A 23,937-nucleotide genomic window follows, 5' to 3' on the forward strand; every position below is an offset into this window, starting at 1 on the left:
TTCAAATCTATTTTCTTTTCTCATAGACAATTATTTCATGATTATCTACCCATTTATACAGATGGCTCTAAATCTGATACAAATACTGGTTGCGCTTTTGTTTGTGAGAATAACATTATAAATTATAGATTTCATGATTTTACCTCTGAATTGACATCTTTGTATATAACATTAAAATATCTTTCAGAAAAACAATCAGTAAAAACTATTATTTACTCTGATTCTTTGAGTGCTTTGGAATTGTGGTATAAATTCCCATGATCTCATACAGGAAATTAAGCTTTTGCAATCCCACCTGCATAGGAGGGGTTTTAAAATTTTGTTCTCATGGATACCAGCTCATGTCGGCATAACAGGTAATGAACAGGCGATCACTGCAGCTAAATTTGCTACTACGTATCGTCCTCAGCCTCTTCATTATACTGATATCAAGAGAGCACTACTAAAGTGGATGCTGAAGACTTGGCAAAATGACTGGAATCAAGAAGAAAATAATAAACTCCACTAAGTAAAACCCTATATTACTACATGGACTTCATCCTTCAACTGGAAATTTGATGTGATTTTAATTCGACTGCGTATCGGTCATTCACATATCACACACAGACACTTACTATTTGAAGAATCTCCACCTGTTTGCAGTTCATGCAATGTTCCAGTGAATTTTAATTCCATATTTTAATTGAGTGTTCTGATTTTTACAGAAACCGTGTCAACTTTTTTAGCTCCTCTGATTTTAATTTGTCTTTTCGTCTAGGAGACCTCACCTAAATTTATTCCCGTTCGTGAAGAAAATCGGAATTTTTAGTAAAATTTAAATTTACTCTTATAGTTTTACTTACTGTGTTACTGGTTTTTAGATGAATTTTATGGAACTAAATATGAAATCTCAATAAGTGAACTGTGTTTTCGGTGCAGCATATCCTAGAAAAGGACCTTGCGCCAGAAAATTACCACATCCAACCAACCAATCATTTCACCAGATCAGACAAACTCGGACATAAAAAGCAACAGTGCCGTTTATGAACTTAGTCCCACAAGCTGTTTATTATGCTATTGATAAATGATTTATTTTGGTTTTGAGTAGAAATATGTAATGGTCATCTCCATTCTAAACGAGATTTTTTTTTATTGTTTAGAAGGCGTAACTTCTCACTGAAGAATAAATACAAAGATATTAATGCACTGTTCACTTCAAGATTTCAAATTTTACTTTGAAACGAGACCAGATTTTACTTTGAAAGGGGTGATGTGCAGTAATGTGAGCACTTTTCCGTAAATCTTTTTTAAGTCTTGAACTTCACTTCCGTCCCGTTGGATGCATTGTCTTTCATGTTTTTTTTCTCTGCTTGCCGTTTTGGATCTTATAATTTTATATTAGTTCGAAACTTCTATATTGCAAATAATCTGAATACACGTTGTTACTAAATGTATGTATCTTCTCCTTCATCTTTCATCTCAACCTCCCCCTTTAGGAAACAAGAAACCCTTGAAGCATGCGCAAAAGTCATAAGGATTGACAGCAGCAGTGTTTCTGTAAATTGACAATATGAATCCAGCTTCTAATTTGATATCTGTTTAAAGAAAATGCTAACACTTTGTTTCAGTATTGCTTAGGTGAAAATAAAAATGTTCAAATTTTGCGAAATGAAAAATAAATTTTTAATTAAAAGCCAATGATTTATAAAATTAAAATGTTGTATATGAGTATATTTTGCTGATGACTCAAAACAAAAATTTGTTTACCATGAGTGAAATTTTGAGTGCAAAATACGAGAAGGTGATAAAGTATATCTTTTATCAATTCCTTAGAAATTTTATAAAATGGCTCCAAAATTTTAACCTTTTCCTTATGGGCTATGCATTTTTTAAATGAGTAAATTAACTACTAATGAAGAAAAATGAAAATAATAAACTCTTGGCCATGGAAGTATAAAAAAAATCTTGAAATTATTTGAGAAGGCGGGAAAATATTTTTCTGTTGCTTCGTCGGAATTTCTATTCTGAAACAAAATTTTAATTATATTAATTTTAGGATTATTTAAACAAATTGTTTTGCTGCTGTTGTTAGTAATAAATCGATACACCAGTGATAATTCTAATTCTATAATATTAAAAGAAGACATAAAAGATTAATTACATGTTATTTCATGGCCTGTAAAGGCAATTAATTTCAACTAAGAAAGTAACCAATATGTTTCGAAATTATCATTTCAAGAAATATTTAAATTAGTAGCATTAATTAGAAATAATCAAGTAGAATTAATTATAAATGATCTAATTTATTAAAATATTTATGAGTTAATTTAATCATGCTTATGTTATTAAATATTTTTTATTATGTTACTGTCTATAAATTTAATCTTACTAAATGTTTTATTTATCTTAAAAATTTAAAATTTTGATTGTGAACATAATCTATATTTAATGCAATCAATTTTTAACTATGTTTCCCACTTACATGCAAGCCTGACTGACAAAAGTTTTCATAATATTTACTTTTAAAATAGAGAGAATTTTAGTCACTTTTGGATATAAACATAGTATTGGTGAACATCTAGTAATTAATTTTAGAAATATCTGCTTTGATATGGGAGAGTTTTAAAGTAAAGAGTGTTGGATAAATTCCTGCCGTTATTTTAAGTGTGAACAAAGCAAAATTAGTTAGGATGAAACATTTTTGACAATGCATACATTGTCTTTTTGTTAATAGTCTTAATGCATCTATTTAAAATTAAAAAGCTTTCTTATATATAAAATATATATCAAGAGCTAAAAATGTTGATATGCTTATATTAATTAGTCCCAACCATTTTAATTGATTTTAATTTTTAGTAATTAGGTCACAAAATTTTTTTAAGTAATTAGGTAATTAGTAATTTTATATATATTTCTTGCATGTCATTAATTTTCGGTGATCAAAAAACTAGTTAATAAATTCTTATTGAGAAATTTGTTTATTTAATACCAATGATATTGCAATTATTGAGCAAAAATAATGTATTATTTCGGTAATGTTCTTTCATTTTCCATTCTTTTTGAATCCTTTTGTCCTTGCAGAATATATTTTTTCTGCAAAACACTTGGAATTATTTTGTCTTGATGTAATTAGGTGAAATAATCAAACGTCTGCAAGAAGAGATAAAATAAGCAAAGCCCACTACTGCATTTCAGTTTAAAGAGATAGTTTTAGTTTTACTTCCTGTTTGATTTTGCATAGATATTTTTTTAATTAAATAATGCTTTATGCATTATTTAACTTAATTCATGTTCATAACATAAGAACTTTGTAGTCAAATTTCTACTCTCTTCCTCATGTGTTAGAATTTAAGAAATTTTTTACAGTTGTGTGTTTTTAATGATAGTTCAAAATTTCAATACTTTAAAAACTTAACTGCCGATTAGTGAAATAATTTTAGTAAAATTTTGATTCTGTAATAAGAACACTTTAGGAAACGAATTTGAGGGGGGGGGGAACCTCAAGAATTCATTATAATTATAATCGTGATTTTTGAAATCTTGTATAATAATAATAGTAATTTTTTATTTTTAAAAAATTATGTTTTTATCCGTGTCCTTAAAATTAAAAATGTATGAAACACTGAAAGTAATATAAATGAAGAATTAATTATTATAATTATCTTAAAATACAATTAAATGCATAAACTATATACAAATATTCTATATATAAATATAGTCTTTGACCACATAAAGCAGAATCCACTCAGCAAATATAATTAAAGAATGGAGAAAGTTAGCAATATCAGCTCATTCAAAATATCACTTACTTTTGGGGAAAAAATGGTGAAAGAAATACTTGTCAATGATATAAAGGAAGTTAGACTCTGATTTCTTGATCTCTTTATGGAAAAGAAATTTCTCTTAGAAAAGGAAATTGATGAAATTAAATATAAAGCTAATGCAATTATTTGTTGGATAAACCATAAATTTTTCATTATTAGCAAAATTAATTAGTTGGGAAAAGTTATTAAGGAAAAAATCTGAAACGAAATGAAACTGCTTGGACAAATCTATGAAGAGAAACTATCTTTTATTTTTATATTTAATAATAATAATAATTGATTTTTCGAGAAATTGGAATGTTAATGAAATAGCAGAACCACCCCCCCCCCTTCTTATATTACTAACTGCAGTGTATTCAAATAATTTAAGATATACGATTAAAGTATTTTAATAAGATGTTTCTAACGAAACTTGCATAAAAAACATTTTAAATACCATATTTTCAATGTTGTTGAGAAATAATCACCAATTCCTGGTAGTATTTTATGCATATATTTGTATAAAACAGGACACTTACTTAGTACCCAACTTTATTTCATCCGCATTGGAGTTCTACAATAATAATAAAAGATATTAGGTTACGGTTGATTCTTATTTTTTCTCAAAGATGCTCAAAAAGTACTTATAAAGTGCCTATTTTTTAAGATAAAATTAGTCTACGCATGAAGATATGTATCCTGTGGATAATCATTTAAAATTCTCTTGTCACTGCTACAATGAAAGAATTCAAAATGACTTATAATTTTTCTGTCCATATGCTTCACGCATTGTAACATTTGATTCATGTCTTCTCTTTTTTCACATTTTAGATGACAAAATAAATTTAATAAAAATGCCTGTATTAAGAAATTCGAAATAAATTCTCTAAAAAAAACATTTTTAAAAAAATAAGGGGGGAAAAAAGTTTGCAAAATAAAGTAATTTTTGAAGAAGTACGAAAGTCGTCTGCTGAATATTTAGTGGCTGTTAGAAGAAAATATTTTGTGCATGTGAATTTAAACATTTGATTTATATAATTAAAACTTTGTTATGAAAGAATATGAATTTTTTGTAAAAATATCTTTTCAAAATATTTTGTTAGATTTTGGTATTCTTATAAATTATGTCAAGTTTTTGAAAATTCTGCATTTTATATTCTCTTTGTTTACTATTTGAATGAAGTAGCTTGTAAATCCTCTTCCAAAATGACTATTTTTTGAATAAGTTGAAAAAAAAATTTTTTTTTTCATGTACTTTATTTAAAAGGGTTGATGGTGAATATCTACCATCTTTAAATTATACTACTGAAATGTTTGAATCTCAATTAATGAGTCCCAAAATAAAAATCCATGCCATGAAAATTCATAAAAACTGTGTTAAAAAATATATATATAAGCGAAGCGTTGAGTTTGACTAATTATCGCCCTTAAAATGACACCGCTGAAAAAATTCACATTAACTTTGAAACATAAAAATGCATTAATAAAAATTCTAAAAACTGTATTTTATGTTAAAAAAATATTTTATAAGCGAAACATTGAGGTTATTAAAAAATTCATCTGCAGCACATTTAGTTTAATTCTAACAAAAGAAAAGTTAAAATATTTGAGAAATCAATGCTTGACATATTCATTTTTATAGAAATCTTTTTTTTTTTTTTCCTTTACAAAATATGAAATCATGTTTCAGTATAATTAATTTTTTAAAAAATGAAATAAAATTATATCTGAGAATTTTTTAAAAATTATGTACTTGAAAGATGTGAATGATAATTTTTGTATTATTTACTGCAATTTTTGAATTTAAATTAAATTTTGAGGGGGGAAAAAAGACGATACCATAAATGATTTCATTAAAACATTTATTTACAAACTTATTTATTGAAATAAAAAAAATTCTGCAACAATCTAATATGATATTCATTACACTGTTAAATGATTTAACTTTTCTCTAGCCTTTTTTGAAATAATTATTCATTTTTACCATAAAAATTTCTTCTTCAAGTAGCACTGTGTTCAGTCAATCAACTAAAAAATTTATTATCAGCTTATTTCTATAGATATGTATATAAATTAACAAATCATTGATTAATAAATCTCCTCCTCTTTTAAATAAATCTTTTACTATTTTTTGTTTTTTTCAAGTCCTTGCAACTGAAAAGCAGGCTTCTGTCCAGCTTTTAATTAGGTGCAAAGCATTGCTTCCTAGATTAACTAGTTGAGAATATAAATAATTTATATTTGTTCAGAATGAACCCAATTTGCTTCTATTTTTTACTGAAATTGAAATTCTGTACAGTTGTATATTCTTGATCACTTAGGCCTCATTTTCAGACTCCTGTGCAGGTTTTATGCTTCTAGAGATACAGAGATAGAGGTTCCTAGAGAAAACGTACTTTTTCTCTTTTGCAATATAGCAGGTTTCTTAATCCTTTTTATCGAGTGAAGATTATTTTACTTCATAAGTCTGCCCCAAAATGAAGCAAAATAAAAGAGTTCATGTTTTTACCCCCCCCCCCTTTTTCATTCGACTGAAACCAAAATTTAAATATACCAAAAAAAAACCAAACCAATTACACCTTTAGTAGCAAAAAAAAAAAAAAAAAAAAAAAATCGAGCTTCATTCAATTAGTTGTTCCGTTTTTTATTTATCACGGTTACATTCATGCGTATGCACAGACGGTCAGCTCATTTACGGATCTTATACAAAATTTCCAACTACTATATCTATATCAAGTTTTGATTCAAAGCAACTTTTGATCTCTTTGCTTCTAGTTTAGGTTCTAAATCTGTGAAAATTTATCTATCGAGTTTTTTGTGTTTTGAAATTATTTTATTTCTCACATTCAGGTAGATAAGAATTCTAAAAATGCATTTTTTGATTGCTGATTTCAGGGATGGTGACTGACTTTCTTTTCCTTTTAATAAACGCAATTAAACTAATGATAAAAAAAAGAAAACTTTATAGTCTGAAAACAAATCTTTAATATAACAGACAAAGTATTTCACATCTCAATCGCCACATACAATTTTATTTTTATTTTCTATAAGATTAAAAAAAAAAAAAAAAAATTGCCCAAATAAAGTGATTGATACATTTTTTTCTTCTTTTGCTTACATTACACTAATAGTATTATATCCAATTTTTCAGTTTTCAATTGCACCATATTCCGCTAAAAGCTTAGGTAAAATTTTCAATGCAGCAAGGAACTTACTTTTAAATTATAATACATAAGAAATAGAATAAATAACAAATAAAAAAAAAAGGAGCAATTATTTTACTAAAAATTGCATCTCTTTAAACAAATGAAAATGATCAATTAGACAATGCATCTCTGCTTACAATGAGAAGTGTCTAAATTTTCTAAACAGTATATAATATTGCGATGTATATTTAAATTACTTACATTTTTTTAAAAAGTAATTTTAAATAATTTAATTTATTATTTAACAAATTTTTGCTCTGGAACAGAAAAGTTTTTAATAAAAGAAATTACAAGAAAGTTTTTAATATAAAAAAAATAAAAATAAAATCGGATTTTTTTTTTTATGTTCATAAGGGAGCATTTCATAAAGATCTAATTTCTAAGCAATACATGCTTAAAAAAAAAAAAAAAAAAAAAAAAACTACACCGGGCTTGTAATAAAACTTAATATAATTTCGGGTTGATTCTTCATATTTCATTAATGTAAGAAGTAACGCACACCTTCCTATTCAGTTCTTTGGAGGAACATTCTTTTCCTCATCAGTTGAGAGTTTTTTAACATCAGTAAGTGTCTCATCTTTCGAGCTTTCCTCACCATCAGCATTCGTACAGGGGTCATCGAAGAATTCACAGAACCTTTTCAGTTTATGAGTTCTCTCTTCGACTCCCAGTTCTCTGTGATTTTTTGTCATGTATTCTAAAACATCCGTCTTTAGTCTTTGCCCGTCTTCTTTGGATAGCATGGCTTCTCGAATACACACTTCAACGATAGGCCATTCGCCTTGGGAGATGGAATCGCACAAAAGACTAAAAACACGCTGACAAAAGACAAGTTTTACTCGGTCAGCAGCCTGTATATTTCTGAAAATTACTTTGATAGTTTCAGAATCTTGCATATGGAAAAATTCTGGCATGAAATAACCATAAAACGCACATTCTCTGTTTACAAATACTTCTCTGAAACTGCCAGGACTCTTCAGAAAAAATTCCTGAAACAATTTCGGATTATAGTAACCTGAAGTTCTAATGACCTGAAGCATACAACTTAGCAAATCTTCATACATAATTTTAGGAAGAAAGGTCCAGATAACATCAGCGACTTCCAAGAAAAGATTATTCAATGGCCAATCTAGACAGCTTGCTAAAATGGTGCAAGGACATTTTTTTAATGCCAGCATCTGCTGCTCGAGATTCATCAAGGACAACAAATAAAATAAGACATCAGAGAGATTCTGTTTCGGAAAGTCAAAAAGCTTTGTTTCAGATAAATATCTAAACCGTTTATTTAAAACAGAACAGATAGTAAAATATAAAGAAGACTCTCGTTCTCTGTTAGAAAGTTTTTGAAAAAAATATCTAGCCGCTGCTTTATTGCCTTGGACAGCCAGCTGCTTGAATGCATACTGATAAAAGGATAACTCTTCCGGTAATCGAGTCTTAAAGACTAAATACATAAGAAATAGAATAAATAACAAATAAAAAAAAGGGAGCAATTATTTTACTAAAAATTGCATCTCTTTAAACAAATGAAAATGATCAATTAGACAATGCATCTCTGCTTACAATGAGAAGTGTCTAAATTTTCTAAACAGTATATAATATTGCGATGTATATTTAAATTACTTACATTTTTTTAAAAAGTAATTTTAAATAATTTAATTTATTATTTAACAAATTTTTGCTCTGGAACAGAAAAGTTTTTAATAAAAGAAATTACAAGAAAGTTTTTAATATATATATATAAAAAAAAAAATCGGATTTTTTTTTTATTTTTTATGTTCATAAGGGAGCATTTCATAAAGATCTAATTTCTAAGCAATACATGCTTAAAAAAAAAAAAAAACTACACTGGGCTTGTAATAAAACTTAATATAATTTCGGGTTGATTCTTTATATTTCATTTAATGTAAGAAGTAACGCACACCTTCCTATTCAGTTCTTTGGAGGAACATTCTTTTCCTCATCAGTTGAGAGTTTTTTAACATCAGTAAGTGTCTCATCTTTCGAGCTTTCCTCACCATCAGCATTCGTACAGGGGTCATCGAAGAATTCACAGAACCTTTTCCGTTTATGAGTTCTCTCTTCGACTCCCAGTTCTCTGTGATTTTTTGTCATGTATTCTAAAACATCCGTCTTTAGTCTTTGCCCGTCTTCTTTGGATAGCATGGCTTCTCGAATACACACTTCAACGATATGCCATTCGCCTTGGGAGATGGAATCGCACAAAAGACTAAAAACACGTTGACAAAAGACAAGTTTTACTCGGTCAGCAGCCTGTATATTTCTGAAAATTACTTTGATAGTTTCAGAATCTTGCATATGGAAAAATTCTGGCATGAAATAACCATAAAACGCACATTCTCTGTTTACAAATACTTCTCTGAAACTGCCAGGACTCTTCAGAAAAAATTCCTGAAACAATTTCGGATTATAGTAACCTGAAGTTCTAATGACCTGAAGCATACAACTTAGCAAATCTTCATACATAATTTTAGGAAGAAAGGTCCAGATAACATTAGCGACTTCCAAGAAAAGATCATTCAATGGCCAATCTAGACAGCTTGCTAAAATGGTGCAAGGACATTTTTTTAATGCCAGCATCTGCTGCTCGAGATTCATCAAGGACAACAAATAAAATAAGACATCAGAGAGACTCTGTTTCGGAAAGTCAAAAGGCTTTGTTTCAGATAAATATCTAAACCGTTTATTTAAAACAGAACAGATAGTAAAATATAAAGAAGACTCTCGTTCTCTGTTAGAAAGTTTTTGAAAAAAATATCTAGCCGCTGCTTTATTGCCTTGGACAGCCAGCTGCTTGAATGCAAACTGATAAAAGGATAACTCTTCCGGTAATCGAGTCTTAAAGATACAACTGAATTTATATTCTTCTCCTTTCAGAAGGTAAGCCCAATAATATCTCAACTGCAACTCTACAGAAAAATAAAATTGTTCTTTCAAATGCTTTTTATACTCTTCAGAGACTTCTTCCCAGAGAAGTGGAATATAATCTTCAAGGCAATATAAACATGCTAATTCGTAGCGTTTTGTGACATCAAACATTTTAAGAACAATCAGTTTTTCTGCTGTTTTCCGATAATCTATAGTGCCCATACAGGTCCAGTGTAAGTGTTTTAAAGAATGGAAACTGAAATCATCATGTTTATCAGGTAAAATATTTTCATGGTATGTTTGCCAATGTAATATTTCGGAGCCAATGACCCTGACAAAAGGAATCATTCGCTCCTTTAGTGACGCCGGCAAAATTTTTGAAACTTTGTCGCTAATCTCATCTGCAACAAGGTCAAAATTGTCTAGAAGACTCCAATTTGAATTTAATGTATCGATGCACAGACTGACAACCACTCTCTTAAGAGCAATTTCTTCCAGTGGCAACAAGATATCTCGAAATAGTCGTTTCTCCATCGTAGTAATAAAAAGGAATAATAATAGTAAATGCAGTTAAGAATAATTGCATTGACAAATATATGACAACTTTTGTGTGCTATCCTAAATTAAAACTCCTGATTTGACATATTATTAATCTGAACTGATTTGCAAAAAATCTGATGAACAAGTTTTTGACATTCAATATCCTTATTCTTTTTGATTCTTAAAAAAATATTAACATATAATACAGTTTGAATTGCATGCCAGCCAATTCATTATGGAACGTTTGCTCAGATTTTATCTTCTATGCAGAACAGCATCCGACACTTTACCTGCAAGGGAACACAAATGCTTTTAAAGATCTTTTTGAGATAAATATCAGATTACATTTAAAATGTCGTAGAATCATATTATAAGAGCAAGTGTATCAAATTCAAATAGTAAACACTTTCTCCCTACGAATTAAGTGAATGTTCACATAACCATTTTCAAAAGAAAGAAACAGTTATAATTTCATTTTGCAGATAAATACTTCTAAACTTTATTGTTGTTTTACATTTAATATTTTATCAGCAATTTTATTAGATAACATACAGAGCCTTTAAAAGATGTTAAGAAATTGATTCAAATCAGAATATGCAGAATACTACAGATATTTATGGATTCTTATAGAAACCAAATATTTTGAACTCCAAAACCAAATATTTAGCATTGATTTTCATTTCATACCTATATAAGCAGTTTTTAAATAGTAAATGTATTAAGTGGAAATACCAAATCATTTAATTGTGGGTCATCTTCAAAAACTGGTTTCAATACTTCTTATAAAAAAGGAAAAAAATTAAAAAAATTTTTAACAAAATGATCAAAAACTCTACAGTTTTTTTTAAACACAATCTAAGCATTCTAATACAAAGTTTGCTTTGGATACCGAGCCATTCATATTCAAAAAATTAAACAGACAATAATTCGTCCTAGGACATGGATTCAACAATTCGCTATTAAGAAACATGGTGAAATAATTATAAGAATATTCAAAATTTAAATGATATTTAGAAATGAGTTAGAGTAAATACAGTAAATCAAATAAAAATACAAAATCAAATTACTTTGCAAATAATGGGGAAAAAATCTTGACCCCTTCCCTGTAAGTTGCCCATCTAATAGTTCAAGCTTGATTCCATACAGCATAACTTTTGCAATGAATGGCAATATAAAACAAATTGGCATAACAGATAACAGGTAAAAATGAATGATTTCATTTACAAACAATGATTATTTACGTGGCTGTGTAGTGGATGCAATCACATCCATATTGTAGTACTTCAGTATTCATATAGCAATTCTGTTAGACATATTCTTAATTTCTCATATTTTAAATATAAATTATTATGACTGTTAAGGGGAAAAAAAAAAAAAGAAAGAAACAGTCAGCCCTGACAGGGTGGCCAGCATTTCTGCTAATTGAATTTCCTTGACTTTTTCAGATTTTTTTTCAAAAATTTCCCTGACATTTTCCAGATGTTTTTAATATCTTCAGAACGTTGTCGCTTTATTCAATTCTTTTTAACTATTGCACAATATGTTCTTAACCATATTTGAAAAATTGTTTCACTCTTTTAACTAAAATCAATGTAAAATAAAATTTAATTCTCAGAAGAAAAAAAAAAACTATCATTTTCACTTATTGAAATTTCAGATAAGTTTCAATTATGTAAAACCCTTCCCTTTTTTTGCATATTAACCACCACTAGAGGGTACATGCCCGTCTAGACCATCTTTCAACTGACCAGTCGTATTCTAGAACTGTTTGTCAAATTTATTCCTGAAAAATATAGTACAAAAATATATACACATTGGTGGTGTGAATACGCACAATATGAATACACATAGAATGAAACTGTTTCCTTCCAGTGGCGTCTCCTCTATCCATACTGTTAACCAACACATCAATCAGAACTGAACAAAAATTTTACTGACAGAAAAAAAATTCATTTACAAATAAAAGAAAATCTCTGCATCAAAATAAGAAAAATTCTTCAATGATATCAAAATTGCATTGACTTGTAGTTCATCAACTATTATTTAAAAAAAAAAAAAAATGCCTGCATGCTAGCTAAATCTTAACCCATCAAAAGAGAAAAAAGTGGAAAATTGGTCAATATCAATTTATTTCTCTATTGTATAAAAAGAAAAATGTTTTAGAGATATACATGAAAAAAAAAAGATAGTATAAATGACTTGTAAATTTTGGGGGCTAATAGTTTCATATACATCAAAACATATATATATATATATAAATAAAAATTTTTTAAAAAAATCGCTGCCCTTCCTTAAAAGAAATTTTTTTTGAAAAAATTACAAGAGAAATGTGTACCTACTATAAACAAATTAATCTCTCATGTTTAATAATATTTTTAAATAAAAACAAAATAAAAATTTTTTTATAGAAAATATTAGCAATAATGTCGATTTAATGCCATATCCATAGCATTCATTCATATGAAAAAATTAGTTATCTGTTTTCATAATGTTTAAAGATAAGTAAAAAAGACTTTTAACGGAAATAATAGCAATAATGTCCTATACTTCATAATTCAACAAAAAGATCTCCGAGAAAAAAGACCAAAATAATAATAATAAATAAATATATTGTAAAATACTTATTTAATTAACATAAATTATTCTGGAATTATAATATTGAATCAAAATTTTAGAACAAATTTTGAATATCAATATCAAAAATTCATACTGCTGCTCTCATAACACACGGTATGATCCATCTGACATTCGAGGGAAGAATAGCTCCATATATATATATATATATCTTTCTAAATAAAAGAGATCCATTAAAACTTAAATTCATAACAGTAACAGGAGTTGAGCTTTAATTAGGCTGCCTTTTCCCACAGTATGCAAAATCATTTTCACTAATTATGTTGATAACTTGTTGCTCCGAAAAAAAAGCAAACAAAAAACTTTCATCAAAAATATAATATATTTATACATATATGCAATAAATTAGTAGATATGGTGGTTAATCTTTCTTTCATAGTCTGTTTTAGATTATCAGTAAGTTTAATTTTCATTAGTTACCAATGATGTTTCATTCTACTTATGATAAAATACCAGCGCATTATCATGTTTTATAAATATTACCAATTTATATTTAAATAATAAACTAGTTTTATAATAAATTTTCCTGACTTTTTCTGACATCCCGAATATCCATGACCACTCTGTATAAGTTAAATTTTAGTTAACAACATAGATATTTATTTGCCAAATAAATTTAAGATCATACAGATTGCATTAAACAGAATACGTACATTTTTATTATCATTGTAATCAGAAGATATATTTTATTAACACAGTTTAATTTTGATCAATCAATTATTTGTTGAAAAGTGATGCTTCAAGTTTTGATATAAGAAAACAATTAACATCATTTTGAGAATTTAATGAAGTTTACAGCATGAGAAAGCATTTTAAAAATTTAATTACCCATAAGTGAGGCCTTTATTGATAAGACTTCAGAAATAAATAAAAACAGATTGATTTTTCTCATTGGAATTTGCTCTATCTTGACATGTGCAGTATTAATAGGGAAGCAGCTCACATCTTGATTATTTTCATCACATATTCATCACCTGAAAAATTACATAAATAGTCACAACAAAACATCAAAATTTCCTTAAGTAGTATTTTGTATTTTTTTCTCTCTCACAATTTTTTAATATCGCTGATAGCATTAAATCTGCAACAAGCTCAAATCTCATCTCGCTTAAATTATTACATAAATACAGTTCCACATATTTTTGTAGGAACTGATGATTCATTTAGTCCTTAATTTGTAGCTTAATCATTATAACTGATTTGATAACCCCATCAAGCTTGCTTTTCCAAGTAAGTACCTTTTTTACATATAATTATGTTTTTGGAAAAATCAGACATTTCTAGCTGAGCTGAGCATACATATAAACTTAACTATATAAGCTAATTACCATTACTCAAAGAAAAAATGAATATAGTATAAACCACAAAACTACAGGCATACATAAATTTAAGTTTATGGCGTTTTCTACTAAGATTTAAATGTTAACCTATTTCAGTTAGAAAACACTTTGAGATAAACAAAGATAAAAAATATAAGGGTTTTCTTTAAAAAAAATCTAACTTACTTACAAATGATGATGATTTTTTCTTCTTTTCCGCTTTACTGAAGTTTTTTACCAGCAATTTTTTGAAATATTCGTAAGTTTTTTAGAATAGAAATCAATATTGATCTTTCTGAAAACAAATCAAGTATTTCAAACTATCTCTAATTTTCAACGAAGATTTTTCATAGATTTGAAATGCAAGAGATGTCTTTCTTATTTTAATCAAAAACACAAAAAGAAACGATTGAAATCATTCTAATTAAATAACAGAAAAAAAGAATTTTAAAAAAGTGCCGCTCCTGGTAAATCTGAACAAATGACAAGACGCTTGTTTGTTTTGCTTGATGATGATAATGTTTGTTGATGAACAGTTTCTTGGATATTTAAAAGACTGCTCATGTTTTTTATTATATTTATGAAACCATTAAAAATTTGCATCAAATAGATATAAAAAAATGGCATATTCATGCTTAAATCATGAAATTTTTTTAATAAATTAATTTTTATAGGGGTTTGTTTACCTTTCGTATCGGCAAATCTGACTACTGCTTATTTCCACACAGCTCTCTTAGGTAAACTCTGCATAAAGCGGTATACGCAGTAACGTATTTCTAATGGCGTACTGATGCATGCATTTGTTATGGGATGTAGCAGTACGGACAAGCAGACGATTTTTACCTTAGAAGTGTTTTTCGCTTCTGTTTCTAAACTAACTCTCGGCTTAGTTGACAGTAAAAATAGCCCGAGAAAAATTAAGAACAAGAAATAATGTATGGCAAATATAAATTGATGAATTAAAATAAACTAGGGAAGGAGGGCATTTCTCATGCATAATTTACTTATAACTAACTTTATTGCTTTCTTTTCGTGTAATGAGTGAAAGTATGAAATTATAGAATTAAGGGTGAAAATAAATTAATAATTGAAAAATATAAAGAAAAGAGGTTAAGTACGAAATTATATTAATAATTAATGAAAAAGATAATTAAATGATATCAAATTGAAAATAAGAGATCAAAAAATATTACTTAATCTTTATTCTCATTTATTAATGTTTAATTGTGCATTTATTTCCTTGAACTGTAGATTTTTCCTAGGAATCATGAACTAATATATATATTTCTATGCTACTTTGAACACAATATTGTAATCTTACTAATTAACCCTTACTTACACAGTTAACTTACTTAAAGAGTACTCCGGTCTTAAAAAACCCCTGAATAAATTCAATCGAAAACAGGTGGTTAATACCTGCTACTTACCTAATATCTTTTCAATTATTCTTTTCAGATAATTAAACAGAAAAAAGTTGAATATCACAAATTGCCATGTTTCTTTTACAGATTATTTTCAACAAGTCTCATGTGGTGCACTGAGTGCTACACTTGTGTAACAATGTAATTATTTATTTTCAACCTTCGTATTTTCTTGTTTTTTTTATATAGTTATAAAGCCTGGTGAAAAATTTTCAGTTGATGAGAAATTAGAGCCATTCTGTGGTAGTTTTTCTTTCATTCAATATATACCACTGAAACCTGATAAATATAGGATAAAGAAGTTTGCACTTGTTTATGCAAAGGCTTTTTACACTAGCAATCTTGAAGTATAATGAGGGCCACAACCTGACAACCCATATCATGTTTCAAATAAACCTGCTGATATAGTTAACAGATTAATTGACCATTTAAAGGATGATGCAGAAATCCAACAACCAGTAACTGGTACCCATCATTGCTAAGTAAAAAAATCACCTTGCCAGGAACAATAAGATCAAGCAAAAAGGAAATTCCTTCCGAATTTCTTCCATCCAAAGCAAGACAAGTTGGTTCTACACTTTTTGGATTTCAAAAAGATAAGTCTTACCTCATATATACCAAAGAAAAATAAAGCTGTTATTATAATGAGTGTAATGTACAATGAATTACAATGGAGTATTGGAAATGAGACAGGAAAACTTTATGTAATTTTTGATTATAATTAAACAAAATGTGTTGCAGACAAAATTGATCAACCAGAAGGGAAGTATACTGTTTCAAGAAAAAGTTATAAATGGCCAATATCAATTTTTTATACACTGCTAAATGTAGCAAGGCTAGATAGCCAGATTATTTTTCAAGCTTCAGCTCCTGAATCAGTTTCCATGTACAGAAGATGTTTCTTAAATAATTTAGCTTTAGCTCTTTTCAAACCACAATAAGAAGCCGAAGCTTGATTGTAAACTAACCTGTCATAATAAAAAAAGCATACTGGCGAAAAAGATATAGCCAAAGAAGAAAGTTTGATGTAATCCTTGCAGATATGCCTAAAACAACAATAAAATTTGATTTGCTCATACTGCAAAAAATTTCACATATAAAAAAATAGATTAATGAAGAATGTGATTTGACCAAATGAAAAATTTGTAATGCAAGTTTTCTTTCTTATAATATCTATTTTTATTACAGATTTTCATGAAATTGCATATAGCATATTATTTTATACATTATAAAGATCAAATTAATATTAATAAATTTTTACTTCATTGCTTAGCAAATTTTGTAATTGTTTCAATAATTTTTCATTGAATAATACAAAAATATACGACTTTACAACTTAAAAATTAACTGGCACTTAACATGCACCAACTGTGTAACAACGTAAGTTTTCCCTACCTGAGTAAAAAAGGTTAACAGAATCTTTAGTAATTTCATTACTGACAGTTTCACTTACACAACTATTATTCATCTAAAAAATATTCATTGGTAAAGGCATTATTTCTAGTTAAACTAAAGAAAATATTCCATAAAAAATTTCTGAATTTGTAAAATTTGGAGTTTTTTTTAAAAAAGTAAATCATTTCATAATTCTGTATTGAAAAATAATGAAATCCTTAAAATCTCCTTTCATTCTTTTTTTCAGCAACAGATCCTGGAAAGATTCTTAACAGAAGATAATGCAATAAGCAATTTATCTAAAAAAAAATAAATAAACAGTACTGAAAATACACTGAACAATTGATAATTTTTCCTCTCGCTCTACTTCTGTTGTTGTATGAGGACATTACACAGCATTTAAAATATATACTTCAGATTCGGGGGGGGGGGATAATAAATTGATCTTATGAAGAATTCTCTTTTTTTGTCTGACCAAATTAAAGATTATATTCTACGTAGGAGAAAAAGTTTGGAAGTAGAATTTTCAGAAGATTCTTCTGGAAAAACAAAACCTAATAAATATATTCTCCATAAACTTCTACTTTTAAATAAAATGTTATTTAATTCAAATTGTTTCCAAATCTAATGTAGGCATAATAATTAACACAACCATAAATTTGGTGGTCTCATGCTGATCTAGTCACCAGAAGCTGGTGTTCTACTATTTTCTCGCCAAATAATGGCATTGATTGATTATATCCTTCAGGAAGGAAAGTCAGCAAACTCTCTTCCTCTCATATTGGAGGAAGAGAAATCTTGTTTATACAGTAAACCAACTTTTAAGGTAGTAAATTGTTTTGACAAAAACTATTTCAAAATTTTTTCTCCTGTCAATTTTCTAATATCATTTTATGTTCGTTTCAAATGAAAACATTTTATTTCAAACAACTTTGTACAAATAAAAAAAATTATCTTTCAAATCCTGTTACTTCATAAATGTGTTTGTAAAATATTTAATTTTATTTTTAATTTAAGTAATTACTGTTAATTAATACTAAGGGGATATTTTAAAATTGTCTGTTGTTGAAAACTTTTGCTCATGCATTTGTATTGTTGTAACTAAACTCTGTGAAAATTTATTATTTTCTTTTAAAAAAGTAATTTGAAATTAAAAAATATAAAAAATGCATATGTTTAATCATAATGAGTATTATCTTTCAACATTTTTTGACAAACTCTGGAACATATCTTTGTACACTTACAATTATAAATCATATTCTGATCTCAATTATTATGTTCCAAGAGACATCAAATGATTATGGTCTGATTCCATAGAATAGATATGAAAATTTGGACTATATGGGTACAATTTCTATCTTTTTAATCCAAATGCAAATATGTTTGTAATTCAGCTTTGTTTTAAAAATAAATTTGCAAAGGGATATTGAATAAAAAAACTTACAACAATTAAGCATATTAATAAAATTACCATATAAATTTTACTTTATACTTAATTTTTATAATATATCTTAATATATATAAATTACGTGTCACGTTGTTTGTCCGCGATGGATTCCTAAACTACTTAACCGATTTTAATCAAATTTGCACACCGTGTGCAGTTTGATCTAACTTAAAAGATAGGATAGCTCTTTTTCTGAATTTTTAATTAGAATTTTAATTATTAATTAAAAACTAATTTTCCTACCAAAAAAATCTTTTCATTTTCCCCACCGCCAAATGAGTACGGCTTCAGTTTTTTTCCCCAACAGTCATGAGGCTAGGCTTAAGATTTTTGGGCTGATTATTTGAAACGATTCTATTTATTTTCTTAATGTTTGATGCATTTAAAATTAAACATTGTTAATTAATCGATCTTTCAGATTCATTCTTAAGTACTTTTGAATTAAAATAAAACAGAATAAAGGAAATTAAAAATTTCTAATCTGCATAGTGTTACCCCAACTGGCGCAGAAAAACTCACGCATTTGTGTTACGTTTCGAATCCGAATGTTCGAATTATTTATGATCCTATCCGAAAACGTTTCTCAGGAATAAGATATCATTTTCCACAATTATTTTTTAATGCATACAATAAATTTAATACGTTGTAACGGATAAAGTATCACGATCTTATGTTTGAATTTTGTATTACTGTGCACGGTGACAATTCTCAGAAATAAGATATTTTATTTGAAAATGATTAATTACAAACGTTTTAACGGAACAACTGATTAATATACCATACTAAAATTCTGCTTTTTTTAATTATAAAGAAGTTTGGAAAAATACTTGGAGGTGCACATGGATAATTATTACTTTTCGTTTTGAATGAATTTCGATTCTTTATCTGACTGTTTACTAAGAAAAATGTTGTACGGCAATAACATTTGTTACCTTCATTGAATTTTCAATTAAATTATTTTATTTCTTTTGATAAGGATATAGTAAAATAGGTAAGTGAACGAACCAATAATAAGTTCCTCTAATCGGATAATAAAAAAATATTAACTCATTTGTATGCTAAAGGAAATTTAATCTTTTTTTATATACATTATTGAAGATATAATAAAAAATGGTTACAATAATCGTTTCAGTTTTTCATTTCTTTACTAATAAACTGCATGTACGTATCAAGTTATGTCAGCTATCATTCACTTCAGCTACAATGCTTATCATTATTGAATAAATGTTTCTGAAACTGATTTCATTTTGTAAATGAATTTTGAATTATTGCAACAGACAAATGTATCAATGACAGAATAAATCTCATAGCAACTTCATGTGTGGAATATAGAACTTTTTTTTTTTAAATCTTTCCTTTAAGCTGAGGAAGCCAGAATCTGTATCACTGAAGTTAGAGTATATATTATGCATCATAAAGGGTTTATACTAAGAAGGAAGGTATTAAGAAGGAACAAATTATTTGTTCATTATTTGACAGTCACAATTATCTGTTAGCTCCAAGCGATTCTAACAGATGGCGGTATCTGTTGACTGGATTGAGTAAGTATTCTAACAGATGGCGCTGTGTTAAAAGTACCAACGTTTCACATAAGCTACAATTTAATGGCTTAACCACCACGTGTTGCTGAGGCTAAAGTATAAGTTAAATTTATTTTGTAGTAAACGCAATACAATGAAATTCAATTGTTCTTACTTTTTCAATTTTTGGTATTAGCATAGCCGACCGCGTGTTATTTAGACTGAAGTATAAATTGAATTCATATTATGGTAAAAGTAATACAGTGGAATTCTTCTTGCTCTTTAATTATTAGTGCTTCATTGTTCAACAATCTTTAATTAAAAGACATGTTTAAAACAATCATTCTTATGGCAAAGTTTTGAAACACTTCGATTGGCCATAAACATGCGCGTACAATTGCAAAATGATCCATCAGCACAAATATTTTCTGAACAATTACTAGATATTGGGAATGGTAAAATAGAACTGCAACCAAATACGCAATGCATTAAACTGCCAGGCAATTTCTGCACTGTTCTTCAGGGAAAAAAATGAATTGATTCAGAGTATTTTTCCGGATATACAGAGTAATTACTTGAATCATAACTGGCTCAGTGATCGGGCTATTTTGGCAGCCAAAAATGTTGATGTTGACGAAATTAACTTCCAAATACAACAGTTGTTACCAGGCGATCTGATGTCTTTTAAATCAATCGATACTGTTGTTGATGAAAATGATAGTGTAAATTTTCCAATTGAATTTTTAAATTCACTAGATATACCTGGAATGCCACCACATAACCTTCGATTAAAGATTAGTTCACCTATTATTCTCCTGCGTAATTTGAATCTACCTCGATTATGCAACGGTACGCGTTAGGTCATCAAAAAGATCACCAAAAATATACTTGAAGCTACCATTTTAATTGGAAAGTTTAAAGGAGAAGTGGTTCTGTTGCCACGTATTCCGATGATACCATCAGAATCTACGATACCCTTCAAAAGGTTACAGTTTCCAATTCGTTTAGCTTTTGCCATGTCTATAAATAAGTCTCAAGGCCAAATAATGTCCGTTTGTAGTTTAGATTTGGAAAATCCATGTTTTTCTCATGGGCAACTATATATTGCATGTTCACGTGTAGGAAAACTGTCAAATCTATTTGTGTTAGCTAAAGACAGGTTAATAATTATTCATAGTTCAAAATAATAAACATTATTGTCAAAGATTTAAAACTATCTGCCCTACCTACCTCATGTATAAGTTTTAAGTGTTACATGTTTTTTACTAACAACTTTGTAATGTACTCATTTGTTACAAACTTGAATACAAAAAATAAAGAAATTTAATTTTTTTTTGTATTGATTTTTGCTCAATATCAACGGTAGTAGAAAATCAATCATGGAGGTATCCATGTTTTTTTACAAATGGCATCTGTGTAAAAAAGCATGGTGGTCCCCATGACTGGTGTTCTACCGTTTCCCTTGAATAGTTTACTACTATGTAATATAACAAAAACCTTAGCCACAGCAACGAGTGGCCAGGTCTGCTAGTAAAATAATATAATACATATCAAAATATTTTGTGAATAATTCATATATATCAAAATAATTTTGAGAATATAATTACAATGTAACATTGATAAGTGAAGGTTTAAAATATCAGTAGCTGCAAAGATTGAAAAGAAAATCTTTTTAGTACTGCAAAAAAAAATTATTATTTGAAAACAATAATAAGCAGTGATGTAAAATACTTGGTTATTAATTTGTAACGAGTTTATTTTTCAATTTATTACATAAAATGCTTACATTGGCATCTAATATGATATTCTAATACGCATTGAGTATAAAAAATGAGCAGCTATGCGACTTTAATTATATGAAAATTAGAAAGAAAAAAAAACAATTATGCATTTTAAATAAAATATTCGATTTAAATTCTAGTCTTTTGTTTATAAACATTAAATGAATAATAATTTATTTGCTGATTTTGTAAGGAAATTAATCATTTTAACTAAATTTTTAAAAAAATAAAGTATAGTAATATATATATATATTAAATAATAAAGAGGTGATAATGGAAACTAAAATGAAAGAATTGCTCATAATTCTTTTAGGGTTCTAAGGTTACGATTTAAACATTAATCTGAATAAAATTCACATTTCACTATCAAGGGTTTGAATTTCAGATTATTTGCATGAATGACCTTTTTCTATGCTATCTCTTCACTTGTGAATTATTGTAGATTTTCTTGAGTTGTATTTTTTTTGGTTCATTAAATTTAAATTTCTTTCTTTCTGTCTGTTTTCACATCATACTGTAGAAGCTTATAATTATTTGATCTGTATATGAGCACAGCTGCTTTATACACTGTCAGATCTTTTCCTTTTCTTTTGCATAGTTATTATATGTATTATTCAACTTTAGTCATTTCATAAATGCTTTTTCACCATAACATAAACAGTGTTAAAAATAATCTGTAAATACCTTTGCTTCTAATATTTTTCACATCTCATTTAAATTCAAGAATATTTTATTCTGAATCCTAACAGTAATGTCTTTAATAATTCAGATAAAACTTTAATTAAAAAATATTAGAAACAATGCATAATATTTATATACAAGTATTATGCTTCATCTTGAGATAAGAATATCCCCTTTTCCTTTCTGCAAAAATAACAAGGTTTTAGCTAATTTTTTAGACCTTGAGTAAATATTTAAAAAATTATTTATCTACTTATTGCTTATGTACCCACAACATATCACTGGTAATATGAACTAATTTCTCTGTAAAATTCAATATTTTACAGATGAACATATCAATTTATGAAATTTCTTATTACATATTGCGATAAATATTTTTCTTTTACAAATGTTAAACTTCAAATTTTTATAAATAAGAAGCATATTTTTTCCTCCTTAACAACAATGAAAATGTTTGGTTAATTCTCACAATAAAGAGAATAATAAATACAATATACTTAATATAAGATGATGCAAAGTAAAACTACGCATATACAAAGTAAAACATCACAGAAAAAAGCTTTACTATATATACATGTAGGAAACTACGCATATACAAAGTAAAACATCACAGAAAAAAGCTTTACTATATATACATGTAGCAAACTACGCATATACAAAGTAAAACATCACAGAAAAAAGCTTTGCTAAATATACATGCAGCAAACTACGCATATAGAAAGTAAAACATCACAGAAAAAAGCTTTGCTAAAATATCCATGTAGCAAACTACGCATATACAAAGTAAAACATCACAGAAAAAAAGCTTTGCTAAAATATCAATGTAGCGCCAAAGTTAGAAATCAAAAATCCCTCCAATTTCATAAGAAATGGAAATGAGAAAATACATAATAATGCTGATACAGAAATTAGTTTTCCATAAAATGACTTATATTATTTTCTTTTCAATACTAATCCATGGATTGCAATGCATTGTTATATCAAAGAACTTACTTATTAATGTTAGAAATATTATAACTGGATCCATGGACATAGATCATACAGGAAAGCAACCCTTTATTTACTACTTTTTCCTGCGGTTGAGTTGTACATGAACTACAGCTATTTTATGAAAAATGTTAAATAAAAATAAAATATCAATTAAAGATTTTAGATTAGTTTTCTATTATAATTAAAAGTTTTTTTATTGCTAATAAGACACTGTAATATTATTTTTAATGTGAATACGAACAGAAAATATTTATTCTTTTGCAATACTTAAATGCCGGTATGCGTTTTAGAAATTAGAGATGCATAATCCACGATTTTTGAATAACAAATAA

General features: G+C 27.6%; 1 protein-coding gene across 1 annotated transcript; it reads right to left on the reverse strand.

Annotated features, from left to right (window-relative positions):
• Positions 1-5,738: 5,738 nt before the first annotated feature.
• Positions 5,739-23,689, reverse strand: LOC129958659 (uncharacterized). Its single transcript, XM_056071279.1, has 3 exons — positions 23,609-23,689; positions 13,880-14,025; positions 5,739-10,707 (listed from the first exon to the last, which is right to left on the reverse strand). The coding sequence occupies exon 3, from the start codon at positions 10,409-10,411 to the stop codon at positions 8,921-8,923; it is 1,491 nt and encodes a 496-aa protein (XP_055927254.1). The 5' UTR covers positions 10,412-10,707; positions 13,880-14,025; positions 23,609-23,689; the 3' UTR covers positions 5,739-8,920.
• Between the last annotated feature and the right edge of the window lie 248 nt (positions 23,690-23,937).

Source organism: Argiope bruennichi, chromosome X1 (genome assembly GCF_947563725.1).
Source record: "Argiope bruennichi chromosome X1, qqArgBrue1.1, whole genome shotgun sequence".
In the NCBI taxonomy this organism is placed as follows: Eukaryota; Metazoa; Arthropoda; class Arachnida; order Araneae; family Araneidae; genus Argiope; species Argiope bruennichi.